Source organism: Rhineura floridana, chromosome 2 (genome assembly GCF_030035675.1).
Source record: "Rhineura floridana isolate rRhiFlo1 chromosome 2, rRhiFlo1.hap2, whole genome shotgun sequence".
Taxonomy (NCBI): domain Eukaryota; kingdom Metazoa; phylum Chordata; class Lepidosauria; order Squamata; family Rhineuridae; genus Rhineura; species Rhineura floridana.
Window position 1 is genome coordinate 171,289,595 of NC_084481.1, and position 14,947 is coordinate 171,304,541.

Genomic DNA, 14,947 nt, shown 5'->3' on the forward strand with positions numbered 1-14,947 from the left:
ATGTGGCTCCTTGTCTACTGGACTGCAGTTGCTGCAGGCAGCTCTCATGCGTGGCTGGAAGAGTGCTCCTCGCCAGGTGGTACAGGCACCTCCACATTAAACAGTGCCCTGGAAGCACCTGCTAAAGTGTAAGGAAGGATGGCATAACGAGAGTGTGTGCAAGCAAGGGGGTGGTGGCTGTTCCTTGCCTGCTTGGTTGAGTGTATGGAGAGGAGAACTGAGCTCAAAGCTTTAGATTGCTATAGCAAGATGCTGCATGATAAAAGAAAAAAAAAGGCAAGGCAGGCATTCCTGGATGCATTTTGGAAAAGGCCTGCAATGGTCCGCATGCAAGGCTTACCTGACCTGTTTGTTTAATTTCAGACATGCATATTGCTAGTTTTGAATAAAACGTTTGCTGAAACATATTGAACTGCTCCCTTTTCGTGGTGTAGGAGCCTCTCCCTATTCTTTCCATGTTATTCCTACCTCTGGTAGGAAAGTTTCTGTTAAAGAAGTAATGTCCAGGAACACATCTGCTTCATTAACTGAGCTATTACTGTAGCTTGTGTAGAGTTTGTTACAGGACTCAAGATAGGCTTTCCTTCGCTTAAAGTGAGCAAATCAATAAAACAAGTCTTTGTACTTTTCAGCATTTACATGACTAAGACCCTGGGTGGTTACTGAAACAAACAGAAACACCTGACTGGACTTTAAGCCATTTAGCACAAGTTATGCATGAACACAAATGCTTCTTGTATAAGCATCAGCAGCATTCCACTCGGCAGAGAAGAAGTTTGCATTACAATCTGTACGGCTCAGGAACCATTCAACATTGTCGTGATGTGCTTTGGTACAATTGGGGTTATGTTGAGTACAAGATATCAACCTTGGGAATTCTCAAAACAGTTACAAAACACCAAGACTGAGAAGACGCATGCATCACTGGCACCTTAGGATTGATCTGCACATACAAGTCCTGCTTGTCTTCTCCTGTAGTTTCCTGCATGAAGAAGCAAACTAAACAGGATGGTATCATTTATATGGAGTCATCCATGTAGCACATGTCACTTCATACTGAGAATGAGATGAATGGTACCAGCCCTACTCCAGCAGGCTGACACTTTAAACACAAGAGAGACAACTGAAGCAAGGAGCAAACTGGAGGCAGGAGAATTCAAAGAAGCTGAATGTTGGAAGATTCAGGACAGACAAAAGGAAGTACTTCTTTACTCAGCGCATAGTTAAACTATGGAATTTGCTCCCACAAGATGCAGTAATGGCCACCAGCTTGGATGGCTTTAAAAGAAGATTAGACAAATTCATGGAGGACAGGGCTATCAATGGCTACTAGCCGTGATGGCTGTGCTGTGCCACCCTAGTCAGAGGCAGCATGCTTCTGAAAACCAGTTGCCGGAAGCCTCAGGAGGGGAGAGTGTTCTTGCACTCGGGTCCTGCTTGCGGGCTTCCCCCAGGCACCTGGTAGGCCACTGTGAGAACAGGATGCTGGACTAGATGGGCCACTGGCCTGATCCAGCAGGCTCTTCTTATGTTCTTATGTTCTTATGAGTAAACAGGAGAATATATTCTTGCAGTTCTTTTAGCTTAGTTATGGACATTTCTAGTCCCCATAATGTAATGACCCAGCTGGAAAAACTACAGAAGATGGTTTCCAGCTGTGTATATGCACTGCTCTGGAGGATCCCCCAATTCTGCAGAGCTAATTTTGAGGGCATTGGGAGAGGCTGAAGGGGATAGGAGAGGACTTTCTGTTGTATACACGGAAGTCTGTTGCGCCAGTGGAGCCCAGTGTTTTTTCACACAGTTGTGTCCATGCTCACATAACCACACAAAGATAAGCAGACCCAAAATTTTCAGACTCATTTCCAATATGCACTTCATTTCTGCATGTCATCCTTAGGCTGCCCATACTGACCTGGACAGTAAAACAGTTTATCTCCTTATGTAGAATCACACAACCATTGTGGTATAAGAAACAAGAGCACTTTTCACTAAAGCTCTGATCAAACCCTGTGTCTAGACGGTCTTGGAGTTGCAGCAAGATATAGAAGTCCCATGGCAGAGGCTCTGAATGCACCTACACAAAAGAAAGAAAGAAATCTATAGTTGCAATTTCCCCATTCTCCATGCCTAAATGGTTATTTACAGAGAATTCATTGTGAATTCTGTGCGGGATGGCAGCCTCTGTGTAGCAGAATATTTTCTTGAACTAACATGGCAGATCTCAGAGCCTAACTGGGAAGGCCACACCAGAAAGATATGAGAACATCCATGCTCACAATATACTTTAGAATTACTGTCAAGACAAGGTGTGATAACACAGCATAGTTCCACGAAAACAATTAGGGTGGGATACAAGTGCGAAGTTGCCCAACCCACCTTAACCATATTACCAAGAAGTTATATAGGACCTGAATTAGAATGTTCTCCCTTAATAAAGGGGATGAAAGAAAAGGGCACACATACAGAGAAATCAAAGAATACAGTTAGGGTCTCTGTCGAACAGAATCTTCAAGGTGCTTGCAATCTTCATCAAGTGAGATGAACAAACTCCTACCCAACTGAATGACAAGTTAAGCTATATTGCTTCTTTAAACTGAACTGCTAAAAGCTAATTTTCCCCCTACCAGTAATGCTTGAAACAAACTATACATTGGCAAGCCAACATGGTCGAGACCATTCAGAATACGCAAAGATATAAGTTAATTAATATCAGCTAAAACAACCCATGGCAAAAAATGGTGTATCATTTAAAACATTAAGAAACCCTCAAGTCAAGAAAAAGAAGAACAGAAGAACTAAACACATTAACAGCAGGTTAATGACCAGGAATGAGGCCTTCTCCATGGCAGGACCTATGTTGGTGAACTCCTTCCCCAAGGAAAGTTCATCTGGCACCAGGTCTTTTAAACTGAGCATCAGGTTAAGGCAATTTTACCTCCCCATACTTTTAACTGAACTGTGAGCAGATTTTTTTTTTTACTGCTGCTCCTTAGCTAGATCATGCTTTTACGTTATAATATTCATCTTATAATGCCTTTCTGCTTTTTATGCAATTGTAATTATTAAAGGTACTTTAAAATTTTGATGTGTTACTATTATACAGTAGGGCCCTGCTTCAGGGCACTTCGCTAATGCAGTGGTCTCAATTAGATGCAATTAGACTAACGTCCCACTCATATGGCTCTTGTTCCACTTTTACGCCATTCTATTCAATGAGTTCTGCTTTTCAGCGGAGGCCCGGAAAGTAACCCGCTGTATGAGTGGGGCCCTACTGTACTGTGTATTTTTGTTCTTAATTTGGAAGCCACTGCAGGAATTTTGATAAATTGAAAGATGGGGTATGTCATTATTCAGAACAGAAACGAGAGGGCTCCAAAGCAAATCAGACAAAGAGATGAAAGGATTTGAAAAAATGAGGTAGTGACGATACCGCAGAGTTAAAGTGTGAGCCATAAATAGAAGATTTACGTACCTTTATTAAAAATGCTGTTGAGACCTCATGTGCAATGTTGGCTGGTACAGCAAAAAACATCTTATCACCCTCACTGATCAAATACTCACGAGTGACACAACAAACATAATTCCCTGTTGAAACACCAATAAGATTGAAGTAACCACGAACACCACACGGTGAAAACAGCCTCAACGTTGTACCATATAGAAAGTTAAAGTTTAAGAAAGCTGACTCTTCATAGAATCAATAGAACAGTATAGTTGGAAGGGGCTGTAAATCTAACCCCTGGACATTGCCCTGTATCAAATCCTTCTGATGTCTTTTGTTTCAAAACCTGAAGTGTGAAACGAGGATAAGATCAGCTACCCCTTCCTAAAATTTGGTATATGCAAACATGTTTGTATCTTCAATTGCGTCACAATTATCTTAAAATAAAATTAAAAGGCTACAGACTTAGCTGCTGTCCACTTTAATTTAGCTATATGAACAACTTGAAAGTATATCCTAGAATTACTTATTAGAACAGAGGTGTGGATTCCAACCATTAAAATCCAGGGTCTATATTGATTGTGATATTCCATCACATCTATCAAGATTTATTTATTTATTTGATTTATATCCTGCCCGTCCTCAGAGTAGGAGCCCAGTGCGGCAAACTATAGCACCAAACACACTCTAAAACATCATAAAAACAGACTTTAATATATTAAACAAAACACCCTTAAAACCATATTAAAATGAAAAATCTTTAAAAATATCTTTTTTTAAAAAGCTTTAAAAACTTTTTAAAAAGTTTTAAAAACGCATTTAAAATATTTCTTTTATTCATTTAGATAGCAGCAACTCACTTTGCTTTTATTAAGCAATAGAGCATTAGTTCAAGCAAAAAAAGAGTGATCCAAGTTCAAGACATTCCCTAGGTTTAGGCAAACATTCACAGTGCTATGAAGTTTGCAGACAACTCCCTTCCACACAGCAGCCATTTTGAGCTCATGGGGTTCAAGCAATAATAAAAAAAATCTAATCATCCTTACCTATATGAACTTCTTTTCCTAGTTCCATCCAAGGCATAGGCTGAGCCTCTAACTTAAAGTCAGGAGACTTTGTCAACAAGTCTGGAAGAGGTTGTAAGAGTTGTCTACGCTGCTGAGCTGCTTTCCACAGTCCCTCAGGAGAATAATCTAAAAAAAATGAAATAATAAAAGCTGCCAAATACAAGTTCTGACTGTTGATACAATCCATATGGGCATTCCCTCCTCTTTGGAACATAAAAGGCATATTTCTACAATCTACTATTGCAGTTCAAACAATTTAAACTTTTCCCCCCAGAATCAGCTCTGATTATCTTTCTGCCTGAAGATCACTGCTCTTTCTACTTATCTCCTTATGGTACTAGGCTGAGCTGATTTTTCACTGTGATGTGGTAAAGCTGTAGGGTATAACCCATACCAAATACTGTCGGTAAAAATACTTGAGTTTCGGGGGGAGAAATGGCAAGTTTATATTCAAAGGCCATATATAATGAACCTGGAACAGGAAAGCAAGTTGTCAACAGCATACTTACTAGAGCCATTTGCAACATCACCGGCGATTTCATCAGTGGAAGTATGAACCAACTCTAGCTTCTCTGGGATTTGTTGAAATTTGATAGTGGAGATTTGTGTAGGGGAACCTGAAGATGCAGAAGATCTGGTATCTTCCTGACTTGCCTCCATAATTGGGCTACAGTTGGGGAAAGAAATTTAGGTTTGTATCTGACAAATTTTTTCCAGGATCCCTTAACAATTCATAAAGCAACAGTTTTAAATCAGATCCCTTTAGTGAATAGAGAAGTCTCAAAAACTTTGTTATAGAAAGGGTACTAGAAATGCATTAATTCAATTTTTAAATAACTCCTCTGCAGGTATTACAATAATACCAAGTTGTCTTACAGGGGTTCTGCTAATGATGATGAGATTGGGAGTGGGCCTCAAGCTTGTGCACCTGTCCCCCTGTTCTCTACCTCATTGCTGGTTGAATCCTGGAGGTAAAACAGCCTCAGAACAGAGGGGGTTCTCAGCATCATGAATCCATCATAAGTTTGGCTTTCAAAATTCTCACAAGATTCATAGAAAACTAAGAGACCTTTTTGGGGGAAAAAGAAGAACTGGAGACAATGAAGTATGAACAGTCAGGTAAGGAGACTGAAACATCTTTATGCAGCATCCTATCTGGTTCATAGGAGCCAGTTTATCTGTGCAGAGGAATTCACCACACTCCAGGAACGGGGGAGGGATTGCCAGAGAAATACAAGAGAACTAGCCAGCTCTCTCTTGTATGCTACAACTGGGTTTGGGTTCAGATTCAAAAGCATAAGTCACCATTTATACTTCTACAACTAAAGCTAGACTACAAATCAGCCTGTGGGAGGACCAATACAACCTAAAATCCTGTGAACAGTGCCCTATTCTAACTTTTTTATACCAGCTCTGTGTTGGAGGCAGAACATTATCAGCATACACACATAACCCTTTAATGCATAAATTGTTGGTCTTGCTGTGATGGCCACACCCAGCCACTCTCCCACTTCCTGTGGAGAGCTTGCTGCCATCAAATAAGGGGTGTGTGTGATTTGATTATAGGCTTCCCCTTATTAATCAGCCTAACAAAACCTTCCTTGGTTCTCCCCAAAACCTCTTGTAGTAGTGCAGTATAATGGCTTCAGGCGTAGGCAGTGAAAATAAAGAGACCCCACACCAAGTTAATAAAACAAATAAAAAGTTTACTAAAACAAAAAGAAAAATATGACTTGAGGAAATATATCCAATACAGAAAAAATGACGGAGCATCGGTATATTCCCCTTTTGAGCCAAAACAAATTAAAACTGGTTAAACACAGTTCCCTTGCCCCAGTTTCCTGAATTCACCAGGCTCTCAGTAGGATTCCTTGCATATGAGTAACCCTTTGTTTCTTGCAGTCTTCCTTTTAGGCTCAGAAAACCTTTGCCCATCTCCCATGCATCTTATCACAATGAGAACCCACCTTGTTCCAAAAACTCCAAGATAATGGAGTCCTTAATAAAGGTTCTCCCTGTCAATCATATCCCCATCCCAGTAGCTCACAGGAAGTCATGAATGGTCTAGACTGGAATGTGACTTTCCACACAGAAGCAATGGTGGACACATTGCTGTTATAGTTGTGCCCCCGGGCCATGTCATGTGATCAGCCAGACCAGGTGATTTGGGCAGGTTAACTCTATAACCTCCTAAAGAAGCAGGCAAATATAAACACACATTCCCATTTTATGCCCAGCATCCCATAATATACACAAGCAGTCCAGGACAGTAAAGCCCAAATCCTTCACATCTGCATCTGCCCTTTGCAATTACCTTCATAACCATTCTGTGAGGTAGGGTAGGCGGACACACAGTGACTGTCCCAAGGTCTGCTCTATGGCAGAGTTGGTGATTTGAAACTCTTCCTAGTTCGGCACCCTATCCTTAATTGTATGTCTTCAATCCTTTGATGCAAGTGGGACATGCCTCCATCATGCTTATTTTGTACGGGCAGAGAATATTCCAACAATAGGGAGCATTCAAAATACAATGCCCCACATGTGGTGATAAGGATATCTGCCAAGTGTCAAGAGAATTTGCTGCATGGGTTTCAAACCATTAGGTAAATAGGTAGAAGAGATTTTGGGCCATCATGAAATACTGAACCATCATGCAATTCCTAGCATATGGAGTCAAGACAGACATGTGCCCAACCCTAGATAAAAACCCATGAAGACTACAGTTACCTCAGCTTTTTCACAAAGAGGGCGTCAGCATACTGATCCTCACTAACAATTGTCTGCTGGCTCAGAGATGTAGGCTTAGGTTCCGGACATTCTTCCTTTGATTTGTCATCAAGTTGTTTTCTCTGTTCTGTTATCCCATGGAAAGGGGTTGATGCCAGGTGGGCAGCCCTAGCAAAGACACAGGTGTCCTCAGGATTAGGGCAGAGAGTTTTGTTCTTATATGAGCCTGTAACAATTGCATCTTCACTCAAGGGTTCAATTCCATTGAGTTCACCCTAGAGAGAAACACATAATGATCACCACTGATGATTATTTCTGTGTTTTCAGTTTTTGCAAAAATATATATCTGCCAACAGTTTGGAGTTCCATCCAAGTAGATTTATGCCCTGAATTTTAGCTGCAGTTAATAAGCTTATATGCACATATATACCACATTAACTAGAAATTTATAGAAAGAGGGGGTTTGTTTATAGGACATAAGTTGTGCTTCCACAAATAAAACTAGAAAATTAGGTTAGAGTCTAAATTAGGTTATCCATACGTCTAAGCCAGGGAGTTTCAACTTTGTTTTCTCAGGGGCCACTTTGTGCTTAGATCCAGGGATCCAGATGGCATTGTGCTAAGCCTGCAACTTCAACTGAGAAATAAGGGCTTTATCTTGAGATTGCCTAGACCTCCATACAAAATCAAAGCATTATTATTAAATAAGTGTGGAATCTCTGACAAGAGTGGGAAATATTTCCTTACAACTGTTCACAAATTTCTCCCCAATGCTTATACTTTAATAGGGTTGCTGGACAACAAAGTTGATTTAGTGGTTTGACCCAGTTCACACAGTCACACTGATGTGAAATTGATTTAACCCAAGCGATCCTTCATACGTTATGGATGACATATATTTTAAATGTGTATATTCACAAGGAAGCTGTGCACACATGACACAGAGCCAATGATTTGCTGATGCTCTTTGCAACACATACACTTTGGTGAATGTGTGATTTGGCCCTTAGACACAAGAGGCTACAGTTGGCTTTTGTGATCATAACTTCATTCAAGAGGCCACTGTAGTCCATGCATGGGTAACAGCATGACTGGATTACTGTGCTCTATGTGGAGCTGACCTTGGTCCTGATCCAGAAGCTCCAGCTAGTGCAGAAAGTAGCAACTAGCCTTCTGATGGGGACAGACAGCCAACAGCATGCAATACCTTTGCTAAAACTGGCTGTTCATATGCTACCAGGCCAGGTTCAAGGTTCTTGTGTTGATATACAAAGCCCTGAACAACTTGAGTCCAGAATAACTTAAGGACCAGATGAGCCATTATGTCCCAGCTGGATTATCTGGAGGAGCACTGCTAGCTGTTCCCTGTGTTACAGAGGCCTGACTGGCCTCAGTCAAAAGCTGGGCATTTAATATTGCCAGTCACATGCTGCTGAACACCGTTCCAGCAGAGATTCAGTAACATATCCTTGCTTTTGATTTTCATGCATCTCTTGAAGACTTTTTGATGCTGACAGGCCTTTACAGCAGTAACTTTTTTTAGCGAATCACTTTAATAATTGTCTGTATTGCTTTGTGTTTTATGTTTTAACATTGAATACTATCCTGATATTTTATGATATGGTGGTACAGAAATATTTCTATAAATAAATGAAATAAAGAGGTTGCAGGGTATTCTATACATAGATCTCCATGATACAAAGCTATCAAAAACTTACAGAGTTTTCAGGAGGTATGTTTTCCTGGGCAGCAATACTTTCAGAAGGTGTGCGAACTGCAAGAGGACGTCTGGCATGTAACACTGGAGGGCCAGTTGAAAGACTAAAGGTAAAAACAAACCTATGTACACTTTGATTTCAAAATGCCACTTCATTCCATTCAAGAATAACACAGCTTGGGTCCAAGAATTTCAGAGCTTGGATCCTCTTCTTGATCACTCCAGAGTGCAGGACACAGAATAATGGGCTCAAGTTACTGGAAGCCAGATTTCAACTGAACATCAGGAAAAACTTCCTAACTGTTAGAGCATTACAACAATGAAACCAATTACCGGGGAGGGGGCTCTCCAGTTCTGGAGACATTCAAGAGGCAGCTGGACAGCCACCTGTCAGGTATGCTTTAAATTGGATTGCTGCATTGAGCAAGCAGGGACTCAATGGCTTTATAGGCCCCTTCCAACACTATTATTCTATGATTATCTTCTAGGTTACAAAATTATAAATGTGCTGTAAAAATATTACTTACCAAGTTTTTTTTAAATTAAAGGTGGTATAAGTATGAGGAAAGATCAGGGAATATGTTGATCATGAAATTGATCTGAATGTAAAATATTTAAAAAATAAAACCCTCTTTTATGCTGAGAAATGATATTATTTACATTTACCTGGTACTCTCATTTTCTAAAGTAGATGCCTCAACAAATATAGAGAAAGTCATTGGAGGATTCACTGCAGGAGGAATCTCAGAATCTGGAAAAGGAAGCCAATATATTTTTAAAGTTGTTTGGAAATATCTGAGAGAAGGCTTTTTACTGAACTCATTACAGAGGTGTAGTGCAAAAAGCCAATTCCACAGGCTCATCTTCAAATCAACTGACCATCTAACTCACCAGCAAGTTACACTTTTTCAGCAAGGATGAAAACCAATGGCAGGAAGCACATGGTAGACACTTAAATGCTTTCCAAGCAACATTTGTGATTTCAGCCACTGTGTGTTTTATAATCTGTTTGCTTTCTATTTAGGGCTATTCTGACCAGTAATTACACAACTACTAAACAACTAAAGGGGGGGAAGAAACCAAAGAAATTGTGGGGGGGGGGAAGCACATTACAGAACCTACTGCCCTTCTGATTGGCCAAAAGGTTGGAAGGGGGAGTAAAAATAAAGGCTAACTAAAAGCTGACACGGCGCACTGTTGAATAAATAGCTGAAATGAGAGGAAAAGTCAGAGAGCTGCACTGGGTTCCTACTCCAAACAGAAGAAGCTGAACACCAATAAGGCTGCAAGATGCTTTATTGCTAAATATTGGCTTAGATACGGAAACCATCTAGCCTAGGCATAGCTGAAAGCATTTTCCCAGTTTATTTTATTTGCTCTTATGGTTAACTGTTTTATAATTAAGATTTTCCCCCTGAAAATGGCCATGCCAACTTTTAAAATTGCAGCTTCACAAAAATTAAACTTTGTTTTGGTTTAACCTGGAGGTCTTGCTATTCATCCTACGCATCATTGTCTTACAACACTACCCAGCACAGAGAGTTGGATAGGCCAGTAAACTCCAGAGGTCAAAGGGCTCTTTAATGGGGCCATCCAGGGTAAATATATTCATTTCCCTCATGTGATAGATGGGTAAAAGTGTCCTCAAGAACTAGCAATGCCCCTGCAACAATGCTTCTAACTGTCTTTGGCTGGACTTAGATTTATCAGAAAGAGTCCTTAAGAAATTTCTCTCAAGCAGAAGCACACAAACTGAACTTACCACTAGAGCTTGACTTCTTGTGTTGAACATTTTCATCCAGTTCAAGATTGCTATAAACAAAGCATTGGATTCTCTTTAAATACAGATCACCAGAGAACAGACAATATAGTAAGCCATCCCTCCCCATTCTGAAAAGTCTTCTGATGTAGAACAGCGAATACAGTATTTTTTCATTCAACTGTCCAGTTTTCAGCACAGAAATTGGCAACATCATTTCAAAAAACATTTGCTTTTTTCCAAAGCCAACATCCACAATACCTTTTCAAGGAAAAACAGTCTGAACAATGTCCTTCAAATGCTTCATTATCTGTCAGAGAGAGTTGTCTTTCAGTTAAAGAAGGCTTGAGAGCCTCTGCTGTGTCAGAAGGCACACGGACAGGTTCCTGCTCCTCTTCTTGCTGTAACATTTGGAGAGTGCAAACCAATCACAAACCATATTTCAAACTCCATTCCATATCCATTAGAAGGGCTATTTCCGAGCACATAAGTTATACAATCATCATTAGGTTACTTGCTTGTAGTACATATTTGAAATCAAGATGGGATATTACCTGTGCACATGATCTCTGCTTATCGTTTTCTTGCTGCTCTCTCACTATCTTCTCCATCTCCTCAATTTTCCTCTGTAACTCAGCTTTTTTCTGTGCTATGGTCTGTAGTTCTTCTATATGAAAAGAGAAGTCAATATGTCACCATACATTCCTCACAACAGAAATATAGCTAGAATGATCAGGCATAAGCCCAACTCTCTTCCTAGATTGTCCAGTTTCAGACTTGGGTTGGGAAGGAGACTATACTCCAGAAACACAATGCTGCAACGCAAAAAAGCATGGTAGTCCCATGTCAAGCCATCCCCCCATCTGCAAAACGCAGTTCAGTTCGAATTGCTCAGGATTGTGCCAAAGTAAATTTAACTTCATCATATAGAGGGGAGAGGGGAATTCCACTCAAGTCTGCCATTTTCCAGTGACAGCTCAACCCCAGGTATAGTTCCATCTTGAAGCAAAGCCAAGTCAACTAATTATTATAATGATCTTAAACATACTAGGGTTGTTTTGTTGAACAAATCAGTACTATAAAGCATGTGCACTCTAGAAGATCATTCTAGATTAAAGGGCAGGGAAAAACACTCTCTCTGTTCTTCCTCAAACACCTGGCCTCCTATCTATTTTTTGTTTAGAAAACAAGATGGCCCCAAGGCAGAGCAAGGCAAACCTTGCCACGTACGCAGAAGGCTTACAAGCAAAGATGCAAAAAGTTGCAGCATGCTCTGCCTGGCTTAGAAAAATCCTCTATAGAGACAGAATTCTTTGAAGTAGGCCATTTTATAATGAAATCATAACATTTGCTCAACTTGTAGCATTATAAGTGCTTTACAACAAATTTTTAAACCAACTTGACATTGGTTGTGGTAATTCTCTCCTAAAACTTTTCTAACACTAACAGTGTTATTGCCCAACAATACTGGAGAATTTCTCTATTTTTGCCTATCCATTTCTAATACATACCTTCTCTTCTCTTTTTTGCTTTCTTTCTGTAGGTTTCAGCTCTGATCTCCTCCAAGGAAAACTCTTCCACTCCAGCATACACTTTCTCTTTACAATACATTGGCTGTTCTTTCTTTTCCTGACCATCCTGCTGATGGCTTTGCACACGATGCAAGGGATCCTCCTCCTTTCCAGGCTTGCGAGCACTTAGTACAGAGTTTATGCTAGACTCTATTTTACAAGGAGTCCTGAGGAGACAAGGATGGAGCAAGAGTGAGGATAGGACCGAGTACAGATGAGCAAGCTATTATGAAGAGCCATTTACCATTGGAAAAGGGCACATGAATATGCAATGGAACAAGTAAACAGGGGCTAGATTTTTGTATTTAAAACTGCTAGTTTTGTTATTGGCAAACAAAAAACCCCACAAAGATCACTGGAAGGTTACCTAACACCACCCAGCTCTATTTCTCTGTCACATCTGAATCAGGAGAGGCTGTGACTGTTTTGATCCACTGTCTGGATGCAGTGGTGGGCTGGAAAGGGGCCAACAAATTAAAACTGAATCCTGGAGAGATGAAGATTCTGTGACTGAGCAATTCCCAGGTCCAACAGTCCTAGACCCCAGTGAGCAATGCGAACTTCGTTGGGGAGCTCCTAGATCCGTCTTTGACACTGGAAGTCAAGGTAACTTCCAGGGACAAGGAGCAGCTATCACCAACTACATCCTTTCCTGGAAAGGGATAGCTTAGCCACCATGATTCATGTGTTGATACCCCACAATTGGACTAACATAACACACTTAAGTGGGGCTTTTCTTGAACCCAGTCAGGAACCTGCAGCTGAGGAACAATGCTGTGACCGGATTGTGTGGCACATCTTGACACGTGCAGATAACACCAGTGCTGAAGAAACTGCAGCGGCTGCCAATTATCTACTGAGCCATGTTCAAGGTCTTGTTAGTAACACACAGTATAAGAGTCCTGAACAACTCAGGACCAGATTACCCGGAAGATCTCCTGCCCGTTTATAGACCTTTAAGATCACTTAGATCATATGGGGAAATTTTACTCATAGCACCGCACTCTACCAAACATATGGCAGTGATCCAGAAACAGGTAATTTTCTGCCACTCCCTGTGTTTTGGAATATCATTCACTCTGCCGTACATGAATAATCATCCATCAGTTGCTTCAGACATCTTGTGAAAACATATTTTTGTCCAGACATCCTCTGACCCCTTAAGATCGGACCCCGTTATTACTGAATTTAAGATATGCAGACACTACCATACTAACAGAAACCAGTAATGATTTGAAACAAATGCTGATGAAAGTGAAAGAGGAAAGCGCAAAAGCAGGACTACAACCGAACATCAAAAAGACTAAAGTAATAACAGAAGACTTATATAACTTTAAAGTCGACAATGAAGACATTGAACTTGTCAAGGATTATCAATACTTTGGCATAGTCATTAACCAAAATGGAGACAATAGTCAAGAAATCAGAAGAAGGGTAGGACTGGGGAGAGCAGCTATGAGAGAACTAGAAAAGGTCCTCAAATGCTAAGATGTATCACTGAACACCAAAGTCAGGGTCATTCAGACCATGGTATTCCCGCTCTCTATGTATGGATGTGAAAGCTGGACAGTGAAAAAAGAGAATAAGAGAAAAATCAACTCATTTGAAATGTGGTGTTGGAGGAGAGCTTTGCACATACCATGGACTGCAAAGAAGACAAATAATTGGGTGCTAGAATAAATTAAATCAGAACTATCACTAGAAGCTAAAATGATGAAACTGAGGTTATCATACTTTGGACACATAATGAAAAGACATGATTCACAGAAAAGTCAATAATGCTGGGAAAAACAGAAGGGAATAGAAAAAGAGGAAGGCCAAAGAAGAGATGGATTGATTCCATAAAGGAAGGCACAGACCTGAACTTACAAGATCTGAACAGGGTGGTTCACAACAGCTGCTATTGGAGGTCGCTGATTCACAGGGTCGGCATAAGTCATGATCGACTTGGAAGCACATAACAAAATTATTGAATTTGTTTTTAAAATGTGTATTTACTGCCTTCAAGTCGATTCTGACGTACAGCGACCCTATGAATTGGGCTTTCATGAGGCTGAGAGGCAGTGACTGGCCCAAGGTCACCCAGTGAGCTTCATGGCTATGTGAGGATTCGAGCCCTGGTCTCCCAGGTTGTAGTCCAACACCTTAACCACTACACCACACTGGCTCTCTGAATTTGTTTTTCGGATACTATTTTATTGTTTTTATGTTGTATTTGTTTAAGATATTTTAAATATTAAATGGTTTAGAAATGCTTATAAAATAAATATATTCTGAAATAGTTTCTGCATAGATTCTTACACTGATAACCTTGCAACATGAGCCAAATTGCACTATTGAAAGACATAGAAAGAATGCCATATACAGTTCAATATGTACTAAAGGAGCTGGTTACAACATTTGAATTTTCAGTTTAGATAAATAATTGCTTCACTTACTGACTATTATTTGATGTTTTAATCCTAATTATTAATTGGCAAAAATTATGTTGCCCCATATTTTTTTCACTCTTATACTGTAAGAAAAAGCTTCATTAGTAATAGACTGTGGCATTTCTTTCTTGATCTAGGAGTGGATAGCTGTGAGGCGTCCTTCCCTGGCTCTCCCTGTCAGGTTCCTACCTTCTCGTGGTTACTGCCTGTCACTAGGCACCACCAGGGT

General features: G+C 40.3%; 1 protein-coding gene across 2 annotated transcripts in view; it reads right to left on the bottom strand.

The window, feature by feature from the left end:
* The window catches only part of BUB1B (BUB1 mitotic checkpoint serine/threonine kinase B), a 31,126-nt gene that overhangs the window by 6,956 nt on the left and 9,223 nt on the right, over positions 1-14,947 (bottom strand). For both annotated transcript variants that reach the window (XM_061611458.1, XM_061611459.1), the window contains exons 9-19: positions 12,227-12,453; positions 11,270-11,382; positions 10,977-11,116; positions 10,719-10,768; positions 9,623-9,707; positions 8,958-9,060; positions 7,240-7,514; positions 5,022-5,179; positions 4,492-4,638; positions 3,476-3,588; positions 1,916-2,077 (exon numbers count right to left, since the gene is read on the bottom strand). In XM_061611458.1, the coding sequence (XP_061467442.1) occupies positions 1,916-2,077; positions 3,476-3,588; positions 4,492-4,638; positions 5,022-5,179; positions 7,240-7,514; positions 8,958-9,060; positions 9,623-9,707; positions 10,719-10,768; positions 10,977-11,116; positions 11,270-11,382; positions 12,227-12,453 (1,573 nt within the window). The remainder of the gene's footprint in view (positions 1-1,915; positions 2,078-3,475; positions 3,589-4,491; positions 4,639-5,021; positions 5,180-7,239; positions 7,515-8,957; positions 9,061-9,622; positions 9,708-10,718; positions 10,769-10,976; positions 11,117-11,269; positions 11,383-12,226; positions 12,454-14,947) is intronic.